This window comes from Lynx rufus, unplaced genomic scaffold, assembly GCF_022079265.1.
Source record: "Lynx rufus isolate CCGP_SWC_20201006 ecotype Redwood Valley unplaced genomic scaffold, mLynRuf1.p SCAF_2, whole genome shotgun sequence".
NCBI classification, from domain to species: domain Eukaryota; kingdom Metazoa; phylum Chordata; class Mammalia; order Carnivora; family Felidae; genus Lynx; species Lynx rufus.
This window is the reverse complement of record NW_025814834.1, coordinates 210,261,655-210,288,450: the sequence shown is the minus strand read 5'-3', so window position 1 is coordinate 210,288,450 and position 26,796 is coordinate 210,261,655. Positions and strand designations below refer to the sequence as shown.

The 26,796-nt window shown below is 55.4% G+C and overlaps 1 protein-coding gene across 1 annotated transcript in view; it reads left to right on the top strand.

The window, feature by feature from the left end:
- Positions 1-26,796, top strand: part of PADI1 (peptidyl arginine deiminase 1) — a 37,561-nt gene that overhangs the window by 3,875 nt on the left and 6,890 nt on the right. Inside the window, exons 2-11 of the mRNA XM_047082808.1 lie at positions 13,121-13,301; positions 14,440-14,512; positions 15,133-15,194; positions 16,520-16,637; positions 16,777-16,902; positions 18,583-18,755; positions 18,905-19,008; positions 19,994-20,117; positions 20,503-20,610; positions 22,105-22,256. Coding sequence (XP_046938764.1) covers positions 13,121-13,301; positions 14,440-14,512; positions 15,133-15,194; positions 16,520-16,637; positions 16,777-16,902; positions 18,583-18,755; positions 18,905-19,008; positions 19,994-20,117; positions 20,503-20,610; positions 22,105-22,256 — 1,221 coding nt within the window. The remainder of the gene's footprint in view (positions 1-13,120; positions 13,302-14,439; positions 14,513-15,132; positions 15,195-16,519; positions 16,638-16,776; positions 16,903-18,582; positions 18,756-18,904; positions 19,009-19,993; positions 20,118-20,502; positions 20,611-22,104; positions 22,257-26,796) is intronic.

The following is a 26,796-nucleotide window of genomic DNA, read 5'->3' as shown; positions in this document are numbered from 1 at the left end:
CAGTCATTGCCCTCCCCGACCTCTGTCAGCCACTGCCAGCACCCCGGGAGGTCCAAGGAGAAAGCCGCACCAGGGTCGGGAAGTTGAAGGACCCTCTGTGGCCTTTTACCCCACGGCGCACAGCGGTCATTTAACAGATGTTACTGAACAGCTCCACGCTGACCTTGACTCTGGAGGCGATCCAGCCCGTACCCGCCGGTGAGGGGCTCCCCAAACTAGTCTGAGGGCAAAAAGGACTTTAGGACGTGGATGTTAACAATCCACAGTTTCGGTCAAGTGGGCGAGTGAAGGGAGGTACCAGGATCCTCTTAGCCACCAGCCCTCCCTCCAGGATCTGCCCGTTCCCCACGCTCTTTGTGGCGGTAACGGCCGTGGGCAGGACTATAGTCAGTGAAATGTCACAGCAAGCCTGTGAGACGCGGGCAACTACGATCCCCACTTTGCAGACAAAGAAACCGCGGTACAGAGAGGTCGGGAGACTTGCCCAAAGTCACCCGGCCCTCCCGTGCTGGAGCTGGGATTTGAATCCAGGTGTGCCCGACCCTAGATTCTCTGAGTTCGACCCCCAAAAGCTTCGTCAGCTGGGTTGCTGGGTCAGTTCGAGGGGCGGAGTGGCGGTCGAGGCGGAGGCTGAGCTTTGGAGTCAGGCCCCGAGTGGGGTCCAATCTCAGCTCATGCACTGGGTCCCTTTGAAGTTCAAGACGTCTTCTGTCAAATGAAGAGAGGAGCTCAGCAGGCGGGGGGCCGTGGGGATGGAATTAGAACGGGGTCAAAGTGTGGTGCAGACTGTGGATCACCTGTGCCGTGTGGACCCCCCCTAGGGCAGGGCCGGGGTGACCCATCTCCGCCCTCCCCGTGCCCAGCAGGCGCTCAGGGAATGCGTGTTGAGGCCGAGCAGCCCGCAGCACTCGCAGGAAGCTCCGTGCGCCCCTGGCGAGCTGCCGTCCTTTAGGACTGGAGCCCGTAGGGGCCGGCCAGCTCTGTGGGACTCTTGGCTCCCAGCAGAAGCACTCACAGAGCTGGCCGCATCAGAAGGGACTTGCTGGGTCCTGCTGGCTGGCCCTATGGCATCTCTTGTGGCTTCAGTCTAGAAAACTTCAAGTCTAGGGTGTCTGGAAGGTGGCACCTTGGGGGCATCCAGTAGGCAGGTGGCTGGCCGGGCGTGAGGCTTGCCTGGCCTGGTCTGCTCGAGAGCTGCCCGCTGCCTTGCTTTTCAGCCTTTCCCTCCAATTCTGCATTATTCTCCCCTCCTGCCCTCGCCTCTCCCCAGCACCGGGCCCTGGGCCACCCTCCAGGGCGCACTGGTCCTTTGCCACGATGCTCCCATCCCCGGAGACCGGGTCAGCACCACTCTGCCCTCCCGCCCAGGCCCTAGGCTGGGAAGAGGGGCCCCAGACCTCCGAACTCTATCCCCGGGGGCTGGTGAAGTCCAAGTGGCAGGTATGACGGAGGGCACGGGAGAGACTCGTCCAGGATTGCCGTGTTTCTCCTGTCCTTAGAGGTCAGGCAGTCAGTTTCTGAGTAGCTGAGAGAAGGTGTGGCCTGCTGAACCCCAGTGGGAGGAAGCTTCTGGGAGGCAGGGTGCAGCTAGGCAAAAGGAAAAGCTTTCTAATTACCTGAGCTGTCAAAACACAAAGGGGTGTGAGAGAGTGAGTTGTCTGTCATAAGAAGTGTTCAAGCATAGAGCCCTACCACGGGCAGGAGGCGGGCCAAGATGATCTCCGAGATCCCTTTCTGACCCGAGCCTTATGCAGATACTTCACAGGCTCGTTGTTTTAGGGCAGGCAGGAGCCAGGAGTTCCCGGGTGCTGCCCTCTTGGCCTTCCCTGACCTCACCCCTGTAAAGTTCAGGTGCGTGTGTGGGAGGAGGGGACATGACTTTCCTGACTCAGTGCCCCACATGCTGCCCTAGGCCTCGCCTGTCCACTGCCGAGGAACCATACCGAGGAGCTCATGTTGCAAAGTTTCAACATTTTCCTTTTCCCTTCCTGTATCTTCCCCAGCGATCTCATCCTTCTGGTCCCCGCTGGGGACGTGCTCAGGGCACCCGCGTTCCTTTTAACGTCAGCCAGGACAGCACAAGAGAGAAGACAAACCTGCTGCTCCCTCCTCCCTTTGCCAGCTGTGTGACCCTGGGAAAGTTACTTAACCTCTCTGAGGTTTCTTCATCTGCTAAATGAGGACAGGAGCACATACAGGGGAGGGTTGTTGCAAGGATGGATGAGATCATGAGCATCAAACACTGAGCACGTGCCTGGCCCATGGTTGGTGCTTGAAAATGCCACCCCCGATCCACCCCACCTCAGTATTACCTGTGGCACATGCCACCCTTATGCCCTACCAGGGGGGTGGGCACACGCCTTGCCAGAGCAGGTGGGCCTGGCGGGGAATTGCCCGTTGACTTGAAATTCCTTGTCCCACCCCTGCGCCTCCTTCTGCGAGATTCTCTAGGAATCTACTCTGTTCTCCTTGCGGCCTCTTTATTAACCTGGTCCCCTGGGCCCGGACTGGGGCATGGGGAGCGGGGACGTGCAGGGTGAGTCAGGCAGGACGCTGCTCTGGGCGACACCGACGAACCGTGAACGGACCCCAGGGCAGGTGTGAACCAGTGCCGTGGGAACACGAAGGAGAGGACACCGGGATCTGGCCCGAGTGGCCTGGGCTGGTAGGGGGCTCTGGGGGGAGCAAAGGTAACGGTGACAAGGGCAACCTCATGCCTCTTAGGCACCCACGGTGTGCCAAGCGCTCTAAATGCATCATCTCATGGAATCCCTCCAACAGCCCTAGGGAGTAGCTCTTTGGATCAAGCCCATTTTACAGAGGGGGAAAATAGAGGCCCAGGGCAGTGGAGTGACCAAGTTTGAGGGCGCCCACCACGCTCCGCACAGAGCCCACAATTCCCTCCACCGAAGAGGTGGCATTTGAAACGGGTCTTCGAACACGCAGAAGGTTTCTCCTCCCCCTTCCCCGTCCTCATCCCCCGCCCCTGCAGAGACAGGAGGAGGGCGCTGGGGAAGCAGAGGGCAAGGGCAGGGCCCCGGAAATGATGATAAAGACAACAGTGGTTACATGTATGGTAATGACTCAGACCCTCTGATCTAAGGGGTGCTTTCAAACCCATTACCTCACCTGACGGTGAGTTCGGGCTGGATCTGGGGGCTGCGGGGTGAGACTCCCCTGGAGGCAAGCAGGCGGGTAGGTGTGACCTGAGAGGCTCCTGCCGCCGCCGCGGGTGGGCCCGGAGCTCGCCACAACCTCCCACGCCCGCTGGCGACACCCCCAAGAGCCGCCCTGCATCCACGGCCCCGCCCGCAGATCCGGGAGCCTGAGCGATGAGGAAAGGGCGCTGCGAACCCTCTCATCGAGGCCCGGGGCTCGGGTTCGTGGGTGGCAGATGGCATCGAATGAGAATCTGAGGCGGCAAGTGCCTGCCTGGCGTCACCTGCCCAGTGTGGGCACCAGGGAGAAACAGCAGCCCCTCCGGGGGTTCCCTTCCTCTCCCTCTCCCTCCCAGTCTGCGAAGCTCCTGGTGGGATAGCCTTGGCTCTTTTACACCTTTTCCATCCCGAGAGGCAGCCCAGGCACGGGAAGTTGCCTGGATGTGAGTGACAGAACCTGGAAGGCGCGTGGGTGGGCACAGGGCAGGGGAGACCTGCAGAGGCGGCCGTTGAGGGACTCATCTGCCACCTGCAGGGAGGAGAGAAACCGAGCCCGGACTCCCGGCACCCCGGAGATTGCGAGCTGAGACGCAGTGACTGAGCAAGGTGGGGGGCGAGGAGCAGGCTGGGCTTGGAAGGTCCGCTCTTCGCCCCTCTTCTTTTGTCCCCGTTGTTGTCCTCGCTGTTTCTATTATTTCTTATTCCAAATAAGGGAGCTTTGCGCCAGGGCCGTGACTTGGAAATGTCAACTTTTGCCCAAAGCCGGGGACTGGCCCCCCGGAACCCCGCTCCCCTTGAGAGGCTCCCACGAGCCGGGAACCTTTCTGCCGCCAGCTGGGGGCCCGGGGCTCACGCCTACTCGCTCTCGGGATGAGCGGGCCCAGGCTCTGGGGCCAGGAGGTTTGGATTCAAATCCAGGGCAGTCTTGGGTTCCGGCGTTTATCCCGAACACAAGGGCTCATTGTGCTCCCACTTCAGGCCAGGCGCTGAGCTGGGTGCTCAGGTGACAGCAGCATTAGAGAGAGTCAAGTTGGGGGGGGGGGGTGGGAAATGGCTGCATTCTAGAGGGAGAAACGGGAGGGGCAGGCCAGAAGCAAATATGTCAAAATGAGCAGATGTCGGGGGCAATGACGTTGGGTCACGGGGCTAGGGAGCATGGGGTTCGTGGTGTCCTCTCTATTGCACTGTCCTAAATTGGGCAGAGATGACGTCTCGGAGAAGGAGCTGAGGGAGCGAGGCCCCGGTGGATATCTGCGAGCCGAACATTGTGATTAACGAGAACTGCACGTGCAAAGGGCCTGGGGTGGGAGTGCGCCGAGCGTGCAGGAGGGGGAGCAAGAAGGTGGGTTTGTGGGAGGGGGAGAGAAGTCACATGGTCAGGAAGCCAGTTGGGGGCAGACCACAGAGGCTCTGTGGAAGGCTTATGAGCAGGAGGGACACCGTGGCACTTAAAAAAAAAAAAAAAAAGCGTGTCGAGAACAGACGGAGGGCGGCAGGAGATCAGCCATTTTACAAAATCCGCGTGAAAGCAATTGGTGGTCCGCACCAGGGCGTTAGCTGTGGAGGAGGTGAGAGTGTCAGCTCTGGAGATGATGTGGACGGCGGAGGCGTTAGGGTCTGCTGGGGTGCTGGGTGTGAGTGGGAGGGAAGGGGGGAGGGGGGGCACCCCAGGATGCACTTGAGGACGGAGAGGCAGTGCAAGGTGTTGGGCACGTTTGGACGGGGCGGGGGTGGGGAAGTAGGAGTTCGGTTTTGGACGCTTTACATTTTTTTACTTATTTATTTCTATTATTATCGTTTTCTAGAGTAGGAGGTCTTTTTTTCCCCCTTCTTTTGATTATTCCAGTATAGTTAACATGCAGTGTTGGCTAGTTCCAGGTGCACGATACAGCGACCCAGCAATTCTGTACGCCCGTCAGTGCTCCGTGCGATAAGTATGTTCTCCGTCCCATCCGCTATTTCCCCCATCCCCCCACGGGTAACCTCCCCTCTGGTAACCATCAGGTTTTTTGTTCAGAGTCTGTTTTTTCGCTTTCTTTCTCTCTTTTTTTCTTTGTTCCTCTGTTTTGTTTCTTAAATTCCACCTATGACTGAAATCATTTGGTATCCGCCCTTATGTCACGTGGCGTTGTACTCTCTAGATCCAGCCACGTTCGCGTACGGCAAGATTTGTCCTTTCTTATGGCTCACTAATATTCCACTGTGCACATGCATATATGATACGTGTCGATAGCACCTCTTCTTTACTGTTCGTCTAGTGATAAGACACTTGGGCTCCTTCCATAATCTGGCGATTGGTAAATAACGCTGCGACAGCGTGTGTATCTTTTCAAATTCGTGTTTTCGTGTTGCTTGGGTAAACACTCAATAGGGGGACGATGGGATCCAATGGTAATTCTATTTTTAGTTTTTTTGACTCACCTCCGTACCGTTTTCCAGAGTGCCTGCCCCAGTTTGTGTTCCCACCAAAATGCAAAAAGTTCACATTCACATCCTTGCCAGAGCATTGTTATTTCTTGTGTTTTTGATGTTAGCCATTCTGATAGGTGTGAGGTGATATCTTACTCTTTCTTTCTTTCTTTCTTTCTTTCTTTCTTTCTTTCTCTTAGAGAGAGAGTGAGAAGGCGAGGGGAAGAGAGAGAGGGAGAGAGAGAATCTTAAGCAGGCTCCGTGCTCAGTTCAGGGCCCAATGCAGGGCTTGATCCCACAACCCTGAGATCATGCCCTGAGCCACAATCAAGAGTTGGACATCCACTGACTGAGCCACCCAGGAGCTTCTCTCACTGTAGTTTTGATTTGCATTTCCCCGATGATGAGTGATGTGGAGCATCTTTTCACCTGTCTGCTGGCCATCTGGATGACTTTCTTGGAGAAATGCCTGTTCATGTCTCCCGCCCATTTTTGATTGGATTATTTGTTTTTTTTTGGGGGGGGGTTGAGTTGTATAAGTTCTTTACATATTTTGGATACTAACCCTTTATCAGATATGCCATTTGCAACCATCTTCTCCCATTTAGTAGGTTGTCTCTTAGTTTTGTTGATTGCTTCCTTTGCTGTGCAGAAGTATTTTATGTTGCTGTGGTCAAAGAGCCGATTTTTGCTTTTATTTCCCTTGCCTCGTGAGACATATCTAGAAAAATGCAGCTATGGCCGATGTCAGAGAAATGACTGCCTATGTTCTCTTCTAGGAATTTTATTGTTTCAGGTCTCACATTTAGGTCCTTAGCCCATTTTGATTTTATTTTTGTGGATGGTGTAAGAAAGTGGTCCAGTTTCATTCTTTTGCATGTTACTGTCCAGTTTTCCCAACATGATTTGTTGAAGAGGCTGTCTTTTCCCCCAGTGCATATTTTTGCCTCCTTTGTTGAGGTTTAATTGACTATATAATTGTGGGTTGTTTTTTTTTCTGGATTCTCTATTCTTTTTTTTATTTTTTTTTAACATTTATTTTATTTCTGAGAGACAGAGAGAGACAGAGTGAGAGCAGGGGAGGAACAGAGAAAGAGGGAGACACAGAATCCGAAGCAGGCTCCAGGCTCTGAGCTGTCAGCACAGAGCCCGACGCGGGGCTCGAACCCACAAACCGCGAGATCATGACCTGAGCCAAAGTTGGACGCCCAACCAACTGAGCCACCCAGGCGCCCCTCTGGATTCTCTGTTCTGTTGCATTGATCAACGTGTCTCTTTTTGTGCCAGTTCCACACCGTTTTGATTACTATAGCTTGGTAGTATATCTTGATATCTGGAATTTTGATACTTCTAATTCTGTTCTTCTTTTTCAGGATTGTTTTGGCTATTCAGGGTCTTCTGTGGTTCCATACAGATTTTAGGATTATTTGTTCTATTGTGTGAAAAATGCTGTTGGTATTTTGGATTGTATTAAATCCGTAGGTTGCTTTGGAAAGTATGGACATTTAAACAAGATTTGTTCTTCCAATTCAGCTGCACGGAATATCTTTTCATTTGGTTGTGTCATCTTTAATGTCTTTCATCAGTGTTTTATAGTTAACAGACTAGAGGTCTTTCACCTCCCTGGTTAAGTTTATTCCTAGGTATTTTATTATTTTTGGTGCAATTGTCAATGGAATTGTTTTCTTAATTTCTCTTTCTGCTGCTTCATTATTAGCGTCTAAAAATGCAACCTATTTCTGTATATTGATTTCGTATTCTGCAACCTTACTGAATGCATTTATCAGCTCTGGTAGTTTTTTGGTGGAGCCTTTAGGGTTTTAAATATATGGTATCATGTCGTCTGAGGATCGTGACAATTTTACTTCTTCTTTACCAATATGGATGCTTTTTTCTTTTTGTTGCTTGGTTGCTGTGGTTAGGACTTCCAGTGCTATGTTGAATAAAAGTGGGGAGAGTGACGTCCTCGTCTCGTTTCTGACCTTAGGGAAAAGGCTCTCAGTTTTTCCCCATAGGGTATGATCAGAGCTGTGGGTTTCTATTTAAGACCTTTATTATGTTGGCGTATGTTAACTCTAAACCTACATGTTGAGGGGTTTTGTCACAAATGGATGTTGAACTTTGTCAGATGCCTTTTCTGCTTCTCTTGAAACGATAATATGGTCTTTTCCCTTTCTCTTGTGTAGAACAGGTATTGGCTTTTCTTTGAATGTTTGGTAGAATTCACTTGTGAAGCCATCTGATCCTGGACTTTTGTTTGTTGGGAGCTTTATTTTATTTTATTATTACTGATTCAATTTCATTGCTGGCTATTGTTCTGCTCAATTTTTCTGTCTCTTCCTGTTTCATATTTGGTAGGTTGTATATCTCTAGGAATTCATCCGTTTCTTCTAGGTTGTCCAGTTTGTCGGCACATAATTTTTCATAATATTCTCTTAATAATCCTTTGTATTTCTGTTGTGTCCCTTGTTATTTCTCCTCTTTGTTTCTGATTTTGTTTATTTGAGTTTTCTCTCTCTCTCTTTTAGGTCTGGCTAAAGGTTTATCAATTTTGTTGATCTTTCCAAAGAGCCAGCTCCTGGTTTCATTGATGTGTTCCATTGTCATTTTAGTTTCTACTTCGTTTGTTTTGGCTCCGATCTTTATCATTACCTTCCTTCTACTGGTTTTGAGTTTTGTTTGTTTTTTAGTTTCTAGGTCCTTTAGGTGTAAGGTTACATTGTTTAGTTGAGATTTTTCTTGCTTCTTGAGTGAGGCTTGTACTGCCATAAACTTCCCTCTTACAACCACTCTTGCTGCATTCTGAAGATTTTGGACAGTTGTGTTTTCATTTTCATTTGTCTCTAGGTATTTCTTTTTAATTTCCTCTTTGATTTCTTGTTTCATTCATTGAAACATTCTTTGTTTAGAAGCGTGTTATGTAACCTCCAAGTGTTTGTGTTCTTTCCAGATTTTTTCTTGTGGTTGATTTTTAGTTTCATAGTGATGTGATCAGAAAAGATGTATGGTATGAGTACAGTCTTTCTGAATTTGTTGAGGCTTGTTTTGTGGCCTAATATGTGATTTATTCTGGGGAACGTTCCATGTGTACTTGAGAAGAATGTGTATTCTGCTCCTTTAAGATGGAATGTTCCAAATATATCTGTTAGAGCCATCTGGTCCAATGGGTCATCCAAAGCCACTGTTGCCTTGTTGATTTTCTATTTGGATGACGTGTCCATTGGTGTAAGAGGGGTGTGAAAGTCCCCTACTATTATTGTGTTACTATCAATTACCTTCTTTATGTTGGTTATTAGCTGCTGCATGTATTTGGGTGCTCTCATGTTGGGGGCATAAATATTTAAAATTGTATCTTCTTGCTGGATTGTTCCCTTTATGCTTATATACAGACACATTAAATTTAAAATGTCTGTTACTCACCTAAGGGAGATGTTCAAAAAACAGTTCGCTATAAAGGTCTGGAGATGGAAAGTGGGGTTTCTAAGCATCTCAGTGTGGCAGGTGGAGATCATCAAGGGGATGAGTGTCACCAGAGAGGACTGAGCACCAAGCCCTGGGGCCAGGTGGGCTGGAGCCCCCTGGGACACACTCATAGGAATGCCTGTAAGGTGGCCCTGCCTGTCGTTGGGTGTCTACTCCAATTACGTGTTCCGGATCTGGGGGATAACCCCCAGCCAATAGAATGGGTTTGGGGATAACCCCCACCCCCCAATAGAATGGGTTTGGAGACCCACTAGACCCACTGGGAGCTGGACCTGAGCTAACCCCATTGATCACCTGACTGCTAAAAGCCTCTGCTCTGACTGGCAGGTGGCCGTGACATGTGCGTCTCTTGGAATTAGCCTCAGTTCAGAGCCAGTGTCTACTAAAACCAGGAAAGTCTGATTATTTCCTTTTCCCCAGGGCACGTCACCTGGTAAGGGCTGTGAGTTCCTTTGGAGAAGGCTAGGAGAGAGGTGAACAGGGCCTATTTGTAGCAGTATGGCAGGGTCCTTCCCTAAGAGCACCTCATTGCCCATTTTTAGGAAGTTTACCAGCCTGCTGCTAAACACAGCCATGACACTATTTAAAATGAAACTCTACATGTTTGCAATCAAGTAAATTATATTTAAAACAACGGTAACAACTCAAAACGCACCGCTTCCTTACGAAGTTACTGGACTCTACTGCGATCTATGCTCCGACATCATTCACCTCCATCCGTCCGTCCGGTAGAACTAGTTACACATCAGGTGTGATCGTGTATTTCTTTGCAACTCTGAATTCGTTGATGTTACATTGGCAACTTGAATGTGGCTGTTGCTGGAAGCCTCTGTACCACAGAAATTGGCAAAGGCTACAAACCAGGACTCACATTTATTGCTTTATTGATGAAGGAAAGGAGATTAATGCAGATTAACTTTAAAGGTGTGTTAGGTTGAGATTAGCACAAAAGGGGGGGGGAGCTGTTAGTCCAGCATTAGCTGACTCAGCAAAGAGGTTGCCCGAGGCACCGACGGAGTGAAAGTCTTCACTGCTTCCCTTCCATTTTCTTCTTCTTCTTTTTTTAATGTTTATTTGTTTTTGAGACAGAGAGAGACAGAGCATGAGCGGGGGAGGGGCAGAGAGAGAGGGAGACGCAGAATCCGAAGCAGGCTCCGGGCTCCGAGCCGTCAGCACAGAGCCCGACGCGGGGCTCGATCCCGTGAACCGTGAGATCGTGACCCGAGCCGAAGTCGGACGCTCAACCGACCGAGCCACCCAGGCGCCCCTCCTTCCATTTTCTTCTTGGACACAAATGAAAACATCAATCCACATTTATGTCCCTGATTAGTGGCAGGTCACAGGGACCACAGGGAGACAGAGTCGGACAGCAAGCACACTCAACTTCTGAGGCGTTTTCCTGTAAAGGAAGGGAGCTGAAGAGACGAAGGCCCCTCCACCTCAGGCAGATGGGTCGTAGGCAAGAAACGGGGGGAGAAATTTGGGGCGGCCCAGTCCTGTCCCCATCTTGAGCACCAGGCCATTCTAGGGCCACACCCAGGTTCCACTCGGACGTCAGAACGCAGAGCCCAGGCCCCAAAGCCTGGCCCCAGGGCTCAGAGCCGGAACTCTGGAGATGGAACCGACAAATCGGCCTGACACCCTAGCCCCTCCCTCCCAGGCTGTCCAGCCCCCAGAAATGTTGTAAGGCTGCTGGGCAGTGACAAGGGTCCCTTGAGGACAGTGATGGCGAATCTGGGTGGGCTGCGGTCAACTGTGTGGGTGCAGGTGCACAGTGGGGAGGGAGGCAGTTTGACGGGGGCGGGGGCGGTGCTTAGGCAGTCGGATGGAGAGCAAGGCGCGCAGAGAGTCAAGCGGTGCCGGGGAGTGACTGTGACACAGGCTAGGGACTCTGAGCCTGCGAAGGGGAGGGAGAACAGGCAGCCCTGGGCTGCCCAGGGGGGATGGCGAGGGCTCCCCCTTCAGTGGCTGCGGAGCTGGGGGCTTCATGGGGTTGGTGTGTTAGGGGAGGGAGCTGGCAGGTGGGCAGGAGGAATCCCCGGGCTGCTGGTAGGGGAGTCTGTGGTGGGCGCAGTTCTCAGTGATGACAAAGTCTAGGGTCTGCCCTGGGAGAGGGTGGAGGACAGGGTCGCTGGGGAAGGAGGTCAGGCACTGGGACGCCCGATGCCGGCCCATCACCCACCTGGCTTCTGAAATTGTAGGTAGTGGCAGACGTCGGCCCCCTCCAGGAATGAGGGCAGAGTGACAACGATCTGGAAGTGACAGGGAAGAAAGAGCACGCAGGACCCCCACCCACCTCTGGGCCCGGTCGGTGGGGGAGTGAGGGGGAACTGGCCACCGTTGAGAGGGCTGCAAGGGGACGCTGCCCACTGTGGGGAGCAGGTTTCTGAGGCTGCAGGAAGGTCAAGGAAACACTCTGAGATGAGATGAGCCCCCCACCCCCCCGCACACGTGGTGGCACATGGGATGGTCTGGGAGTGGGGGCCGATGGGAGGCGGGGTCAGATCAGAGGGTGAAGATCAGGGGGTACTTGGGTTCCCGTGCTAACTGTTTAAACGAGGACGAAGGGCGTGCGAGATGGGGGTTCCCGAAGGTACCATGGCTCATGGGGACGAGTGGGGGTGGCGGGGGTGGGTCTGGCCAGCGGCCTACAGGGCTCCAGTCTCTTCTCTGTCCCGGCTGCCTCTGAGAAATGAGGAGGGTGATAACTGCCTTGCAGGGCCGTGCTGAGCATCAGGGAGCCAGGCACTGAGTGGGACTTGGGGTTCTTATAACCACAACCCCATCAACATTGTCAATGGAGGCAGTTTGATGGGCGCAGGTGACCGTGGTGGCGGTTTCGGAGGGGTGTCTGGTTTCTCCAGAGGGTTTAATATCTGGCTGGGTTCTCAGCAGCCCAGGAAAGGATAGAGGCAGGACCCCTCTGGGCCAGCATCTTTGCAGACAGGTGGACGTCTGCAAGTGGACTTGACCTTGAGCCTTGAGGCTGATGGCTCTGTCCTGGGGAACGGCAGGGAAGAGCCCTGACATGTAGGGGGACGGAGAAACACTGACGCATAGTTCTGTTGTTCAACTTCCCCTCTAGGGTGTGGGCTCCACACGGCCAAGAGCCTCATGGAACCCTGGGGCCTAGCTATCAGAGCGGAGTGAGAGGGATAGGGTGGAGGGGGAGAAGGTGGGGGCAAGGTGCAGCATTAAATGGAGTGATGGGGGGCTCACTGAGAAGGCGACCTTTAAGCAGAACCCTGAAGAGGTTAAGGGAATGAGCCCTGTGGATATCTGGGGGAAGAGCATCCTATGCAGAGGAAACAGTCAGTGCAAAGGCCCTGAGGCAGGACAGACTGGCAGCTTCATGGACCAGCAGGGAGGTCAATGTGGCTGGAGCAGAGAGGATGAGGGGGAGCAGAGTGGGGGAGGAGAAGGTCAGGGAGGTGGCAGGGGGCACATCACAGGGGGCCTGGTAAGCTACTGTGGGACAGGAGCCACGGCTTTTGAGCGAAGGAACAGCACAATCTGCTCAAGTGTGCTGTGTGTGGAACAGAGGGGGCACGGGTGGGGCCAGGGAGACCAGTGAGGAGGCTGCCCGGCCGTCAGGTGGTGAGAGGTGGATGGCCAAGTGGGTTCCCTATTGGGTTGGAGAATTTGCAAGTATCAGAACGGGAAGCCTTGGGGTGGGGGGTGGGGTCTCCGCTCTCTGGAGCCTCAGGGACCACTGTCAGCGTGCGGGGGTTAAAACCGTGGCTCAGCTCCATGCCCCGCTGCCTCTTGGATTCCACTCGGGGTCCACTGAAGGGGCCCTGTCACTAGAGCCACTGCTCTGCTCCAACCCCTCAGGTTACAGTCGGGGAGACTGAGGCCAGAGGACAAGGTGCCCAGGGTGGGGTCCTGGGGAATCAGTGGGGAGCTGGGATGGAGTCCAGGCTGTCTGATGCACAGCTGGGCTGGTCTCCTGGCCAGTGGCAGGTTAGGGGGTGCTGAGGCTTGTGTCGCTTGGCTGCCCCAGCCCCCACTACCCTGCTGCGGCCTCCGTCCTGAGTCCCCCGGAAACCGCCCTCTCTCCTTTCTATCAGTGATGTGCCCAAGGGTGCCGAGACCTTCGGGGTCTCCGGGAGCCCTGGAGTGGAGGTGTTCGTGATCTACGACCCAGCACGGGTGACGGTGCCCACAGGCAAGACCCGCTGGCCCCTGGACGCCAACGTGGACGTGACCGTATCCGTGGACGCGGCCAGTAAGGCCTTACATGATCTCAAGGTAAGCAACCCCCACCCCCGCCCGCCCTGTCTCCACAGTCAGAGGCTGCATCTCCCAACCCCCACCCAAGCTCAACCCCACCCACGTATCACCCTCTGACACCTCCGTCCACGTAACGCGTCCCAGACACCCCGCACACGCAACGTCACACGTACACGAGCGGATGGATACGCCCATAAAAACAGCCCGCCTGTGCGTCCCCTCAAGTTCACAAGCACCTCCCCACTAAGCCCCGTGCCCGGCCTACACACAGACCCGGAAACAAGCCCCCGTAGCGGGCGGGACCCCGCAGCAACACCGCGGGCCCACGCATGCGCGCGTGCACGCAGACGCAGGTGCCTTCCTGGATGTGTGTGTGTCCCCGTAGCGAAGGGAGAAGGAAGGTTTCTCTCCTTCACGGGTCACGCCGTCGTCACTCACCCCCGGGCACCCACGGCACGCACGGCGACCCACTGGGTCACTGACTTGGCCCCTTCTCCCCCGACAGGCAGAGGCTGTGCGGCTGTTCTCCCCCTCCAGAGCAGGGGCCCCGGAGCCTGCCAAGGGTTCAAATCCTACCTCCTCTGCTTCCTAGCTGCATGCCCGCAGTGGGGGGGGGGGAGGGGGCCGGAGTGGCCCCACTGTGGATGGGCCTGGACTCCTGGGGCCATGTTGGGGGCCGGGACTCCCTGGGTGGAGCCCTTGGCGTGCGTTCCGGGCCGTGGGAGAAGCCGTGACCATGGGCTTTTATTGGGGGGATGTCCCATTTTCCAGATGAAGACACAGAAGGCTAGACAGGCCGAGTAACTTGCCTCCGTCAATGGCGTCGGCGGCCCCTTCCCTCCCTCGTCCTCTTTGACGTCTCCACGGATTCCCGAGGGTCTCGTTGCTCCCTCTGGGATGCGCCCCGCACGGCCGGGCCCTGCTTGCTTCTTCAGCCCGGCCCTGGACCGGGGAGCCAGGCACAGCCTCTCTAGCCGGGAAGGCAGCCCTGAGTCCAAGCCGGGAGACTGTGAATCTTGGACCTTCTGCGGCGGGGAGCGTCTTGGGGTGCCCAGGGGTCCCCACCTCTCAGCAGGACCGTCCCTCCTACTCCCTCTGCCACTGCCACCTCTGAAGGGGTGGCCGTGCTGGCTCAGGGCTGACGATGTCCCCACAGGTGAAGGTCTCCTACTTCGGGCGGCAGGAGGCTGGCGCCCTGGGCCACAGCGTGCTTTACCTTACCGCTGTCGGTAAGTACTGCCCCCCCTGGCTCCCCTATATCCCCTCCCCTCTCCTTGTTGCCCCCCTGAGGGCCTTAGGGGAACCCCTCAGTGCAAGGCCCGTGACCATCTTCCTCCACCAGCAAGGAGCTTCTTCAGAGGCCTTCCATTCGTTCTAGAACCTCAGGGACGGAGACCCAGCAAGACTTAGGGCCACCAGAATCTAGAAACTGCACTGCCCACAGGTCACCAGCTAGACCCACCATAGGGCTTCTTTCTCTGGAGGCCTTTCTCCCACATGTCACGCTGTCGGAACCCCAAGATTCCCTGAGCCACGAGCCGCCCTCGGCCAGAGCCCGGGCAGCAGGCTCCGAGGACCGCAGAGCCAGCACCTAGAAGCCGGGCCTCGTCCCGACTGCCAGAGTCAGGGCCGCCCGGAGCACGCACTTCAAGAGCCCGAGACTGGGTCCCTCCAATATCCAGAACCAGGGGGCGCGGCCACACAGCCCCCCGGCCTCCCAGGCGTTGGGTATGGTCCCCAGAACAGGGCTTCCTGGGTCTCATGAGCAAAGCTTGCCTCGGCCGGGATGTCCTGGGTCTGACGACGGGACCGGGTGAGCCCCTGGCAGCCCCACTCCATCCCTTTTCAGACGTGTCCCTGGACGTCGACACGGGTCGCACGGGCAAGGTGAAGAGGAACCACGACGACAAGGTGACAGTCTCCTGGCTCCCCCAGATGGCGCGGTCGACAGGCAAACCTGGGGTGGTGGGTCCTAGGGTCTGTGGTAGCCGAGAGTGTAGGGAACCCATGTGGGGACCTGCCAAACGGGCGCGGGTGGGCATCACTTCCACCGTGCGATCGACATGCTGCGTGACTCCCGTGAGACCCTCTCTGAGCCTCTCTTGTGCCACTTTGGAGTTGGGATTGGGTCTTTTGCTTGATGCGCCTTCTATTTCCTTGGCTGTATTTGGACCCCCAAACGTGGTAGGTGCTTCATAAAAGGTCGCTGAGTGACTGACTGAAGGCTTCTGACAGAGGAGGCTGGGGCGACAGCCTCAGTTAGACCCCAGAGAGTGAGGAGGAGGGTGGCGTGAGTTCGAGACATTACCGCAGGGCAAGTATCTGGAAGCCATCCTGGAAGGGTAGAAGGTATAGTTTATAGGGAAAGACCCTAGAGAGAAAGCCTGGGCCACAGGGACAGGCTTTGAGGACAAGATGGGGAAGGGTAGCCATGGATGGCTGCGCAGGTTGTTCACTGCACAAGGTTGCTTGGCTAAGCGGGTGAGTGGGGCTATGATACAAGTCATGTCTAGTGCCCAAGCACAGGGCAACATTTACCCAGAAAGGTGGACAAGAGTGCCATATGGGTTAGCAATGGCCCTCTGAAGTCGCCCATAGGAGTTTGAATCTGACCTATGGGACTTAAGGCTCATTTCCCAGAGCGTTTCTTTCCTTCTCTGTAAAATGGGGCAAGTGAGCCGTGCCTTGTGGGGTCTGGTGGGCATTAAGTGGAGGTGTGTCAGGGAGAGCTGCGACCAGAGGCGGGGCTCCAGCTATCTTTCCCACCTCAGCTTGGACCTCTTTGCAGGGCCTGCAGGACTGAGGGTAGGTGCCAGAGATGTCTATGCGACAGGGCCCAGGACAGTGCTGAGACGGAGAAAGTTTCCCTAGGATTGTCCAGCCCCATCAAGGTCGGGGTGAGGTAGCCTCTGTCCCCCAGGCAGGGCCAAAGCTCAGCAGGTTGGTGAAGGTTGTTTCTGGATATGGCGACACCACCCTTCCTCCTCCAGTGTGATGGCCGGGTGAGGCCCCTGGGTATGGTTGCCCAGGTTGTTCACTATACAAGAGTGGGGTGGATCTGGGTCTAGACACCTGAAACTCCAGTCCCCACATCTACGATGCCTCTTTAAATCTTTAAGCAAACCCAGAGTACAGCAGTCTCCATTTTAAAGAAGCAGCCAGCTCTAGCCAGCTCCAGAGCCCCTTCCCAGGCCATCCGGGTCCCACTGACCCCCCAGTCTCTTGTTTTGCCACAGAAAACCTGGCGCTGGGGCCCTGAGGGCTATGGGGCTGTCCTGCTGGTGAACTGTGACCGGGACAGTGTCGTGTCCGCGGGGCCCGACCTCACCAACAGCCAGCTGGCAACACTGGATGGTGTGTGACTGGGTGTGTGTGTGCGTGGGGGGGGGGGTGTCCAGGGTAGTGGCGTGGGGTGGTGGAGGCTTGCGGGGTGGAGGGGGGAGCCTGTGGGTGGGGTGCAGGGAGAGTGGTCTCCAGGTGCCACTCTCTCCAGACCTGCAGGACATGTCCCCCATGGTGCTGAGCTGCGACGGCCCAGACAGCCTCTTCGACACCCACAAGCTGGTCTTGGATGTGCCGTTTTCTGATTCCAGAAGAGTGGGGGTCTTCTGCGCTAGGGGTGAGTGGCCTGGTGGGGCTGCTTTCCCCCCCTGCTCCACTCGTTCTCTGCTTCCCAAGCTCTTTTCTTCTCTGACCCCTATCCCCGCTCCCTTCCGGCCTCTTCCATAACCGGCATCTTCCGGCATCTTCCAGCGGTTCGCCGCATGTTACCTAAGAAGGAGGGTCCAAAACGAGTCCCGTTTTACAGAGGGGGCCAACTGAGGCTCAGGCGCACGCATCCACCGTCTCCAGGTCACCCAGCCGACTGGGGTGGAGCAGGCTTCAAACCCAGGTCTCCAGAGCCCCTCCTCCGGTCGGTCAGCATGGGGTGAGCTCCGTCCAGGCTGGTTGAACTTAACCCCGAGCTGCCTTTACTCCTTTTTATAAATGGCAAGAGGTCTCTCCTCTTCCCTTCCCTCTTCCTCCTTACCGTCCTCTGTTCAAACTGACCCAGAACTTGTTATTGTGGCTGAATGAGCCTGGCGGGAGCCCGAACGTTCCTCCTTGTGTCCCCCTGGTGGAAGTTTAGGCAGACCCCCCGCTCGGAAACACCGTGATACCGGAACATGAGCAAAGTCTCAGTCAGTCAACCGATAGCCTTTCCTGCTGTGAGTGAGAGCATGCCAGGGTGACATTTCCCAGACACCTTCGGGGGGGACAGAGGGGCGCAGGACAGAAGTACTGTGGGCCAGGCACTTTTAAAAATAAATGAAGGTGGGGGCTGGGTGGGGCGGGGGGGGGGCGGCGCCTGGCTGGCCCAGTCGGTTGAGCGTCCAACTTCGGCTCAGGTCACGATCTCGCGGTTTGTGAGTTTGAGCCCCGCGTCGGGCTCAGTGCTGACGGCTCAGAGCCTGGAGCCTGCTTCGGATTCTGTGTCCTCCTCTCTCTCTCTCTCTGTCCCTCCCCTGCTCGCACTCTCTCTCTCTCTCTCTCTCTCTCTCTCTCACAAATGAATAAACATTAAAAAAAAGTAAAAATACATAAATAAATGAAGGTGAAATTCACGTCGTACAAAATTAACCATTTGAAAGTGGATAATTCAGCGGCCCTTGACACGTCCTCACGGCTGTGCGAACACCACCCCCGTCCAGTTCCTAGACAGTGTCATCACCCCCCAGGGAAAACCTCATACTTCCCAGCTGTCACTCCCCCTCCCCTGCCCCCAGTCCTAGGCAGCCATTGATCTAGCCACTCTCTGTCCCTACGGATCTACCGATGTTGGACATTTCCTGTCGACGGAGTCATCCAGTATGTGGCCTTTTGCGTCTGGCTTTTCACTCAGCATAATATTTTCAAGGTTCGCCCGCATCGTAGCAGGTGTCAGTGCCTCGTTCCTTTTTATGGGTGAAAAACATACCATTGTGTGGACATACTATATTTTGTTCACCCATTCCTCCGTTGATGGGCATTTGGGTATTTTGCACCTGTCGTGGCGCCTGCTTTTATCCCCGTATCTGACTTAAAGCTTATGCTGATCCCAAGAGATGCTGCCAGCCGTTTTATAGGCGAGGAACGGAGGCTCAGAGAGGTTGAGTCACTGAGCCAAGGTCACACAGCTTGCGCGTGGCCGAGCTAGAGAGGAGCGGCCGAGTAGATCTAACACGAAGGTGTAGTCGGCTCGGCCCTGGATTCCGGGCCTCTGGTGTCCTTCCTCCCATCCTTTGTCCCAGCACTGGCCCCTGACTCTGGCTCCCCCTAGGTGGGACTTCCCTCGAGGACTACAAGCAGGTACTGGGACCTCAGCGTCTGTCCTACGAAGTTGAGCGGCAGCCGGGGGAGCGGAAGATCAGCTTCTTTGTGGAGGGACTCGCCTTCCCCGACGTTGATTTCTTGGGGCTGGTCTCCCTCAGTGTCAGCCTGGTGGACACGGGGGTAGGAACCGTGCCGGTGGCTGGGATGGGGGCTGAGGGTTCGGGGGACCAGTCTGGAGTCTCCGGGGCCGGGCTGGCTGGGGGCTGGGGGATCTTGAGGCCTGATGGGGCTCCCCGCAGGGCCCACTTAGTCCTCATTTCGCCCCCCAGACTCTGCCTGAGGTGCCCCTCTTCACAGACACCGTGGCCTTCCGCGTGGCCCCCTGGATCATGACCCCCAACACCCAGCCCCCCCTGGAGCTGTACGCGTGCAGGTGAGGCCTCACCCTCCTGCGCAATCCCACCATCTCTGGACCGGTAGAGACAGGAACAGAATGCTGTGTCCAGGGCTGGGCCCTCACTCACTGGATGGATTCACCGAGGGCACCCACGGGCGCAGGCTGGGTATGGGATAGCAGCAGGCTGGCTTGGGCCTGTCGGTTAAGGCCCCCCAGCTGAGGTCACCGGCTCAAGCTTCAGCACCCCTGCCTCTACCCTGTCCTGCCTGTAGCAGCCCTGGAACAGCTCAGACTTAGTCTGGGCGGTGAGACCAGGCCCTGTTCGGGCAGCCGGGGGTTGTGGGAGTCCTAGCCTCGCTCTGGCGTGGGGTGCTGCGGGGCTGAGGAGAACACGGGACCCAGCTGCTGGTGTCTGCCGTGAGCCCTGGCCCAGCCTGGGATCCTAGTCCTGTGTGGCCCAGAATCCTCGTCAGTCCCCTCATGGACAGGTGGGCCTTGATGGGCGAGGCCACTCAAGGCCCCTGCGTCAGAGGTCAGACTAGTGGGAAGGGAACATAAGTCACAAGGCCGGGATGGTGTAGAGAAACAGGTTTGCTCTGTGGGTGTTTGGAGGGGAATTCTTTTTTTCCATTTGCTCACGAACCCCACCCTGGTTCCTTTGCATAGGCCAAAGGGGCAGGAGTAGAGGGGGCTCCCTGCCCCCTGGCTGCCACCTTAACCCAGTCCCCGGGGCCACCTCCTCCGTGGCTGTCACCTGGTTTTGGTGGCCCGCCTTTGGGCTCCACCCACCTGGGTGCCTTTGGGCTCCACCCACCTGGGCGCCTTTGCACTCCACCCACCTGGGCTTGCCCTGCCCCTTGCGCCTACCACCGGATATGATCTGGGGACATCACCTGCCTTCTCTAGGGCGGGGGCTGTGTTCGAACCCCAAAACCCAGGGGCCACATGGGGCCCAGCGCCAACTGGACCCAGGCCACTGCCAGAGGTCACTATTACGTTCCCCTCTCCCTGGGTTTTGCAGTGTGGTAGACTCCCATGGCTCAAATAAGAAATTTCTGGAAGACATGTCTGACCTAGCGTTGAAAGCCAACTGCAAGCTGATCATCTGCCCTCAGATTGAAAATCGAAATGACCGCTGGATCCAGGTGGGTGGCCTGGGAGGCCTGAGCCCCTGTCCTTCACCCCGACTTTGGGAAATGGAGCCTGCACAGCTTTGGTCTCCCTAGAGAAGCCAGGACTCGGTCAGGGCGGGGGGTGGGGGGCGGGGCGAGGCGCAGGCAGCTTCTGGAAACGCTTCCCTGCTGCCTGTGTCACTCCAGTCTCTCCTGTTCCCTCGAATGCTCGGGTCCCAGACAGAGTCCTCTCCCAGTTGGGGTCCCAAGAGGCGTCACCTCCGTCCCTGTCCCCCGTGCCCCCAGGTCTTGGGGGAAATCTGTGGCACCGCCCTGAGCGAGGTCTAGGGGCGGGGCTCACCGTGTCAGGAAAACCACGCCGGGGATACCACTGTGATCTCTTCCTCTCCCCTCCTAGGACGAGATGGAGTTTGGCTACACTGAGGCCCCTCACAAGGCCTTCCCAGTGGTCTTTGACTCTCCCCGAAACAGAGGCCTGAAGCATTTCCCCTACAAGCGGATCCTGGTATGTGGCAAAGGGCAGAGGGGAGGTCCCTTGGGTGGCTCTGTCATAGGACCCTGTAATCAGTCTTCCCTGGTCCTGGTCCTTTAGGGGGGCCAAAAGGACACAAGTGGTGGGGAAACGGGGAGTCAGTGGGGGGATTGGGACAGAACATGCAAATAGCATGCAAACAACATGCAAATCCTCCTCCCCCTTCTGGGTGGGGCAGGCCAGCAAAGTCGTCCCCACTGGGGAGTCGACAGAGGGGTCAGTCCTGGGGAGACCGCCTCATGGGGGAAATGCACCAGTAGTGAGCCCTCATGACTCTTGCTTTTACGAGGTGGGGCCTTTTTGGGGGTAACACATTTTTTCTGAACACCTACTGCGTGCCAGGCCCCATGCGGCCTCTTCTGCGCAGGCTGGGGACAAGAGCAGCCCCGGCAACCGTGCGGCCCTGACTTTACACGGTCACTCATCCAATCCACAGTCCTGTGGCTAGCTGCTGTCTTTATCCCCTCTTTCCTGAGGCTCAGAGAGGTTAGGTAACGGACCCCATGCCACCCAGCCATGGCACCAAGGTGCAAAACCAGAGGGGCTGTCTCCATACCCCTACTTCCAGGCTGAACTGCCTTTCGAGGTGGGCCCAAGGCCTGTAGCCTGTTTACCAACTCCCATACCCCCACCGCCAGGACAGTGCCCGTGTTAGGGTGGGGGCTGGGAGGGAGATGCCCGGGAACTTGTGGGCACACAGAGCAGGGGCATTTACCTCAGCCTAGAGGGGCCAAGAGACCGGTCCCAGCGCAGGTGACAATGAGCCCTGTGGGGTGACTCTGAATCGACCAAGGGCTTGACCCCAACCCCAGGCTTCACCTGGCCAGGGCTTCCTCCACTGATCCCTGCCCTCATCTTTTTTTTTAATACAATTTAAAAAAATGTTTATTTAGTTTTGAGAGAGAGACAGAGAGAGCAAGCCAGGGAGGGGCAGAGAGAGAGGGAGACACAGAATCTGAAACAGGCTCCGGGCTCTGAGCTGTCAGCACAGAGCACGACGCGGGGCTCGAACTCACGAACCTTGAGATCACGACCTGAGCTGAAGTCAGACGCTTAACCCACGGAGCCACCCAGGCACCCTGCCCTCGTCTTTACCCTGTCCCCCCTTCCACTTTCTCTGGGTCTCATTTGCTGTTCTTTTCCCAGCTGCAAATGGAAGGGAAGGTTTTTCCGACCTCTCCTCTTCCGCACCTATGCGTACGGACATCCTGCAAGTTCTAGTGTGCTGTATCTTTTATCATCTCTCGCTTCAAAGTCTTGCCTCGTTTCCACCTGGCTTCCTTCTTTGGCCCGTGCGTTCTTTCGAAGCGCGGTGCCTGATCTCTCAGCATTTGGGGATTTTCTAGTTATTCTGTTGTGGACTTGGACGTTAATCGGCCCCCCGCCCCAACCCCTGCCAAGAGCTGTCGCTTCCTGTCCTAACTGACCCCTCCTTCTGGGGTGGGGGGCTTGTTGGTCCTCCCCTAGGGTCCCGACTTTGGATATGTAACCCGGGAGATCCTATTCGCTGGTGCCTCTAGCCTTGACTCTTTCGGCAACCTGGACGTCAGCCCGCCCGTCACGGTGGGCGGCAAGGAGTACCCGCTGGGCCGGATCCTCATCGGCAGCAGCTTCCCCAAGTGAGAGGCCCTGGCGGGGGGTGGGAGGGCGCGGGGACCGCCGTGGCGCCCACCTGTAGCTCCCTCACCACCAGTACGGGTCTCCAGGCTCAGAGGTGGTCTTAACTCCCACGCTCAGTCCTGGAGTCAAAGACCCAGAGTCCTGGAATGTTAGATTTAAAAGGTCATAGAATCTTGGGGGAAAACTCAGAAACGAGTGACCCACGGTCTCTTGGCCTGCCTAGTATTTCGTGAGTGTAATTAGTCACCGACTCCGTATGTGCGGGGAGGCCTTCCATAAAATCCCAGATTTTCAGCTTCTTTAGAAACACTGGGGTTCTGGGGAGGTGATGTGCCAGCTGGAGCAGAGGCGGGAGAGGGACGGGTTGACCTCTCCCAGCTTGATGTCAAAATAGCTGCTGTTCTAGCAATAGCTTAAAAAGCCCCGGGGTCACCCTGTGGCTACCGGTGAATGAGGGGCTGGTCAGGAGACCCGGGTGACAGAGGTGACTTGGTGGGTGCCCGCCCCCTCCCGCCCCACCCCCGACAGCTGTCATCAGGCAGGAAACAAGGTGCCCAGGATTTAGTGCTCAGACAGGTGACAGTATCCTGCTGAATGGGTCCCCACCTTGCTGCGGGCCACCACAGAATGGGGTGAGCTGTGCGGGGATCCTGGTGGGGTCCCCTGTTTCCCGCCTGGAGATGAAGCCCGCTGCAGGCACCGGAGCCACCTTCTCGTCTGTGTGGGGTTGGCATGGAAACCAGGTGAGCCCAGTTTGCCCCTCCCCCAAGTCCCCAAGCCCTGACTGACTATTTAGAGCAGCCAGGCAGTCATAGGAAGGTCACCAGCCCCTAGTGCTGACCCTGGTGGCCCCAGGGCTCTGGGTCAGGTGAGGCGAGGTTTCCTGGCACCAACCGCAGGCACGTAGCCGGGGGCCCGGGGCTAAGGTCGGCTAGAACAAGAGGAGTGCTCGCCTTGGCGGTGACTCAGGCTCAGACACCACTCTGCGATCTGATCCTGCCCATAGCCCTGGAGGCGGGAGGACGCCGGGGCCTCTGGGTAGAATCCTGGACTTCGGGGATGGACCCAGGAGGAAGGAGCACAGTTGGACTCGGGTTCGAGTCCTGACCCTGCTGTATATACTAGCCATGTGGTTTTGGGTATACCCGGCACACAGTAGGTGCTCAGTTAATTCATTCGAAGCCATTTATTTCATGCCTACTATGTGCCAGGCACTGTTGAAGATACTAGGGATATACATCAGTGTGCGGGAGATACTTTATCAAATGAACACATTAGTTTATAGTCCATGCCTCAGTTTCCTTGTCTGTGAAATGGGTCCATTAAGAATCTCTGGGCTGGCTATAGAATCAGCACCAGATAAAGAATCTCCCACTAGTTTAGGTATTGTTTAGCCGGGCCCCTAGCAGTGGGTCTGCTTTGAAGCAGGTTGGAACTTATCGGACAGAAGTTATCCATCACCTACTATGATTTAATTCTTAGAGCCATCCTATGGGGCTGGGACGATTGTTATTCCCATTTGACAGATGAGGAAGCTGAGGCTCAGAAAAGCGAAGTGAGTGCACTCATTCACGCATTCGTTTGCCAATTCAGTGAACATTTACTGAGACTTCCCACAGGCCTAGATAAAAGAAACAATCTAGAAGCTCCCAGGGTCAGAGCAAGGACTAGGGATGGGACAGTGGGGGTCTCCAGTGCAGCTGTGAGCCAGTCCATTGACCATTGTATTGAAAACCAGGAACAAGGTCCTTGGTAAACAGAGGGGTCCTGAGGCTCAGAGAGGGACAGCGACCGGCTAGGACCGCACAGTGAGTTAGTGGAACAGTCGGGATCCAGGTCTCCTCCCTGGACTCCAAACAAAAGTAACCCTCTGTCCTGTGTTCCTGTCTTGGCTTCTTTCTGTCCTCGACAGTGAACAAACAGACAGCCTGCATTCATTCTAACAGGGAGAAACGGACAGTAAGCAAACTCAACAAGTAAGTAGATAATATAGTGTGTTAGATCAAGGAAGCCCTGGTGAGAAACTGCCATTTAAATAAAGTCCTGAAGGAAATGAGGGAGTCAAAGATGGGGGTATTTGGGGGGGAAAGCGTGCCAAGGACTGGCAATGGCCAGTGCAAAGGCCCTGAGGCAGGAGTGTGGCGGAGACATTAGAGGAGCAGCAAGGAGGCCTGGGGTTTGGAACGGAGTGAGCATGAGCAAGGAGGGGCTTGATGGGAGATGAGCTTAGCAGGGCAGAGTTCAGATCGTGACCTGGGCCTGTTATTTGTACGGACATCAGAGAGGAATCATGGAGATTAAGCAAGATACTTAGTGGGAGGAGCCTCAGGCAGGCACACACTAGGTGCTCAGTAAGTGTCACAATCATTCGCTGAGCGCCTAGGTCTGTTCTCTGCCTGCTTGGGTTCTCCACAGTCCGCTCCCCATGGTTAAAACCATCTTTGAGCAATTCTGCCCCCTAGTGGTGGCTTTGATGTGACTTGAAGAGCGGGTCTGTCCCATCACCCCCGCCCCCACCAGCCTCCAGGCAGAGGGCAGCACAACGCGGGGCTCTGCCCCTTCCCCAACCGTATGTGTTTCTGATGCCTGCCACTCTGCGCCCATGAGAAGTTTCTGGAGTCCAGCGCTTCTCCACCATCTCACCGTGTTTAAGAACTCTTTTTTTTTTTTTTTAATTTTTTTTCAACGTTTATTTATTTTTGGGACAGAGAGAGACAGAGCATGAACGGGGAAGGGGCAGAGAGAGAGGGAGACACAGAATCGGAAACAGGCTCCAGGCTCTGAGCCATCAGCCCAGAGCCTGACGCGGGGCTCGAACTCACAGACCGCAAGATCGTGACCTGGCTGAAGTCGGACGCTCAACCGACTGCGCCACCCAGGCGCCCCAAGAACTCTTTTTAAATTGCCGGCCCTCTACCAACATAACAGAAATACAAGAAAAATAGTTAACACACTCTTATCCCCCAAGTCAAATCAGTGTTGTCATTTGTCACTGTTTGTCAGGTCTCCCTTCTAATCTTTGTCTATGACATATTTGAGTGATAGAGACCAGGGATTATTACACAGCTGTTCAAAAAAAAAAAAACAACAACTTTTTTTTAAAAAACATTTTGAAAAAAGCTGTTCAGAAGCACATCATTCACAATCATTCGCTGAGCCTCTATTATGTAAGAGGTGCCGGGGATACAGCAGGGAACGTAGACAACATCCCAGCCCACCCGGAGCTTACGTTCTGGTGGGATGCCAGGCAATAAATGAGATATCAAATATGCCAGCTGATACCAAGAAGAAAAGTAAATCTGGGAAGGGGGTTGAGGGACGGTTGTCATTTTCAAAGGGCTCGTAGAGAAAGAAGGTGACATTTGAGTTAAACCTGAGGAAAGGTGGAAGTGAGCCATGACAGATGGGGAGTGGGCGACAATTCCTGGTGCAGAGAACGGCATGTGCAAAGGCCCTGAGGCAGGAATGTACCTGGTATGTGCAAGGGGCAGCGGGAGGCCAGCATGGCCAGCACGAAGCAGATGAAGAGGAGGGTGGACCGAGGGAGGTGGTAGGGATGGGTAGGGGCTGTGCGGGTTGTCATGAGGAATTTGCTTTTACAGTGAGGGAGAGGGGAGTGGTAGGAGGGTTTTGTCCGGAGGAGGGAGACGATCTGACATATTTAAAAACTCTCCATCCATTTAGACTGCGGGGGAGCAAAAGGGTGAAGGCAGAGAGACCAGAGAAAGGGGCAAGCCGCTAAGATTATTTAGAGGAGGGGGGTGTCTGGGCCAGACGGTGGCAGAAGGGGAGGAGGGAGGGGCTGGATGGTGTTCTGTTTACGGTAGAAGGCACCAGATTCGATGCAGCCTGGGGAGCTTGTCCATGACAGGCAGGCAAGGTCAAGGAATGTGATCCCCTTTTTGGTAAAACATATTGAAAGAAGAAATCTCTATACATACGTATGCGTGTTTCCTCATGGCTACCTGTGCCAGGGGCAGGTGGCAAGTGCCCAGAGTATATAACGCATTGTTCTGACTTTGGAAAAGTCACCCCCTTGAACTTCCGGGGCCTCAGCTGCCTCATCTGCGAAATGGGGACATGGCCTTGCCTGAGGCGGGGTCGAGCTCCACACAGGCACAGGCAGCTTTGGGTAACGACTCCTCCCACAGCTCTGGGACCCCGGCTCCCGAGACCTGCTCCCTGTCCTAGGCCACCCCAGCCCCTCCTTCTGCTAGTAAAGGGTGGTTTGCCAATGCCCAGAGCTCATTTCGGGAACTGCTGGGGACGAGACAGACCGTGTTGAACACAAAATAATGGCAACAGGGCCTCTCTTGCGCATGAGTCATTATTATTTTTTAAGTTTATTTATGTAGGGGCGCCTGGGTGGCTCAGTCGGTCAAGCGTCTGACTTCGGCTCAGGTCGTGATCTCACAGTTGGTGCGTTTGAGCCCCACGGCGGGCCCTGTGCAGACAGCCCAGAGCCTGGATCCCGCTTCCGATCCTGTCTCCCTTTCTCTGCCCCTCGCCTGCTCACACTCTGTCTATTCTCTCCACCAA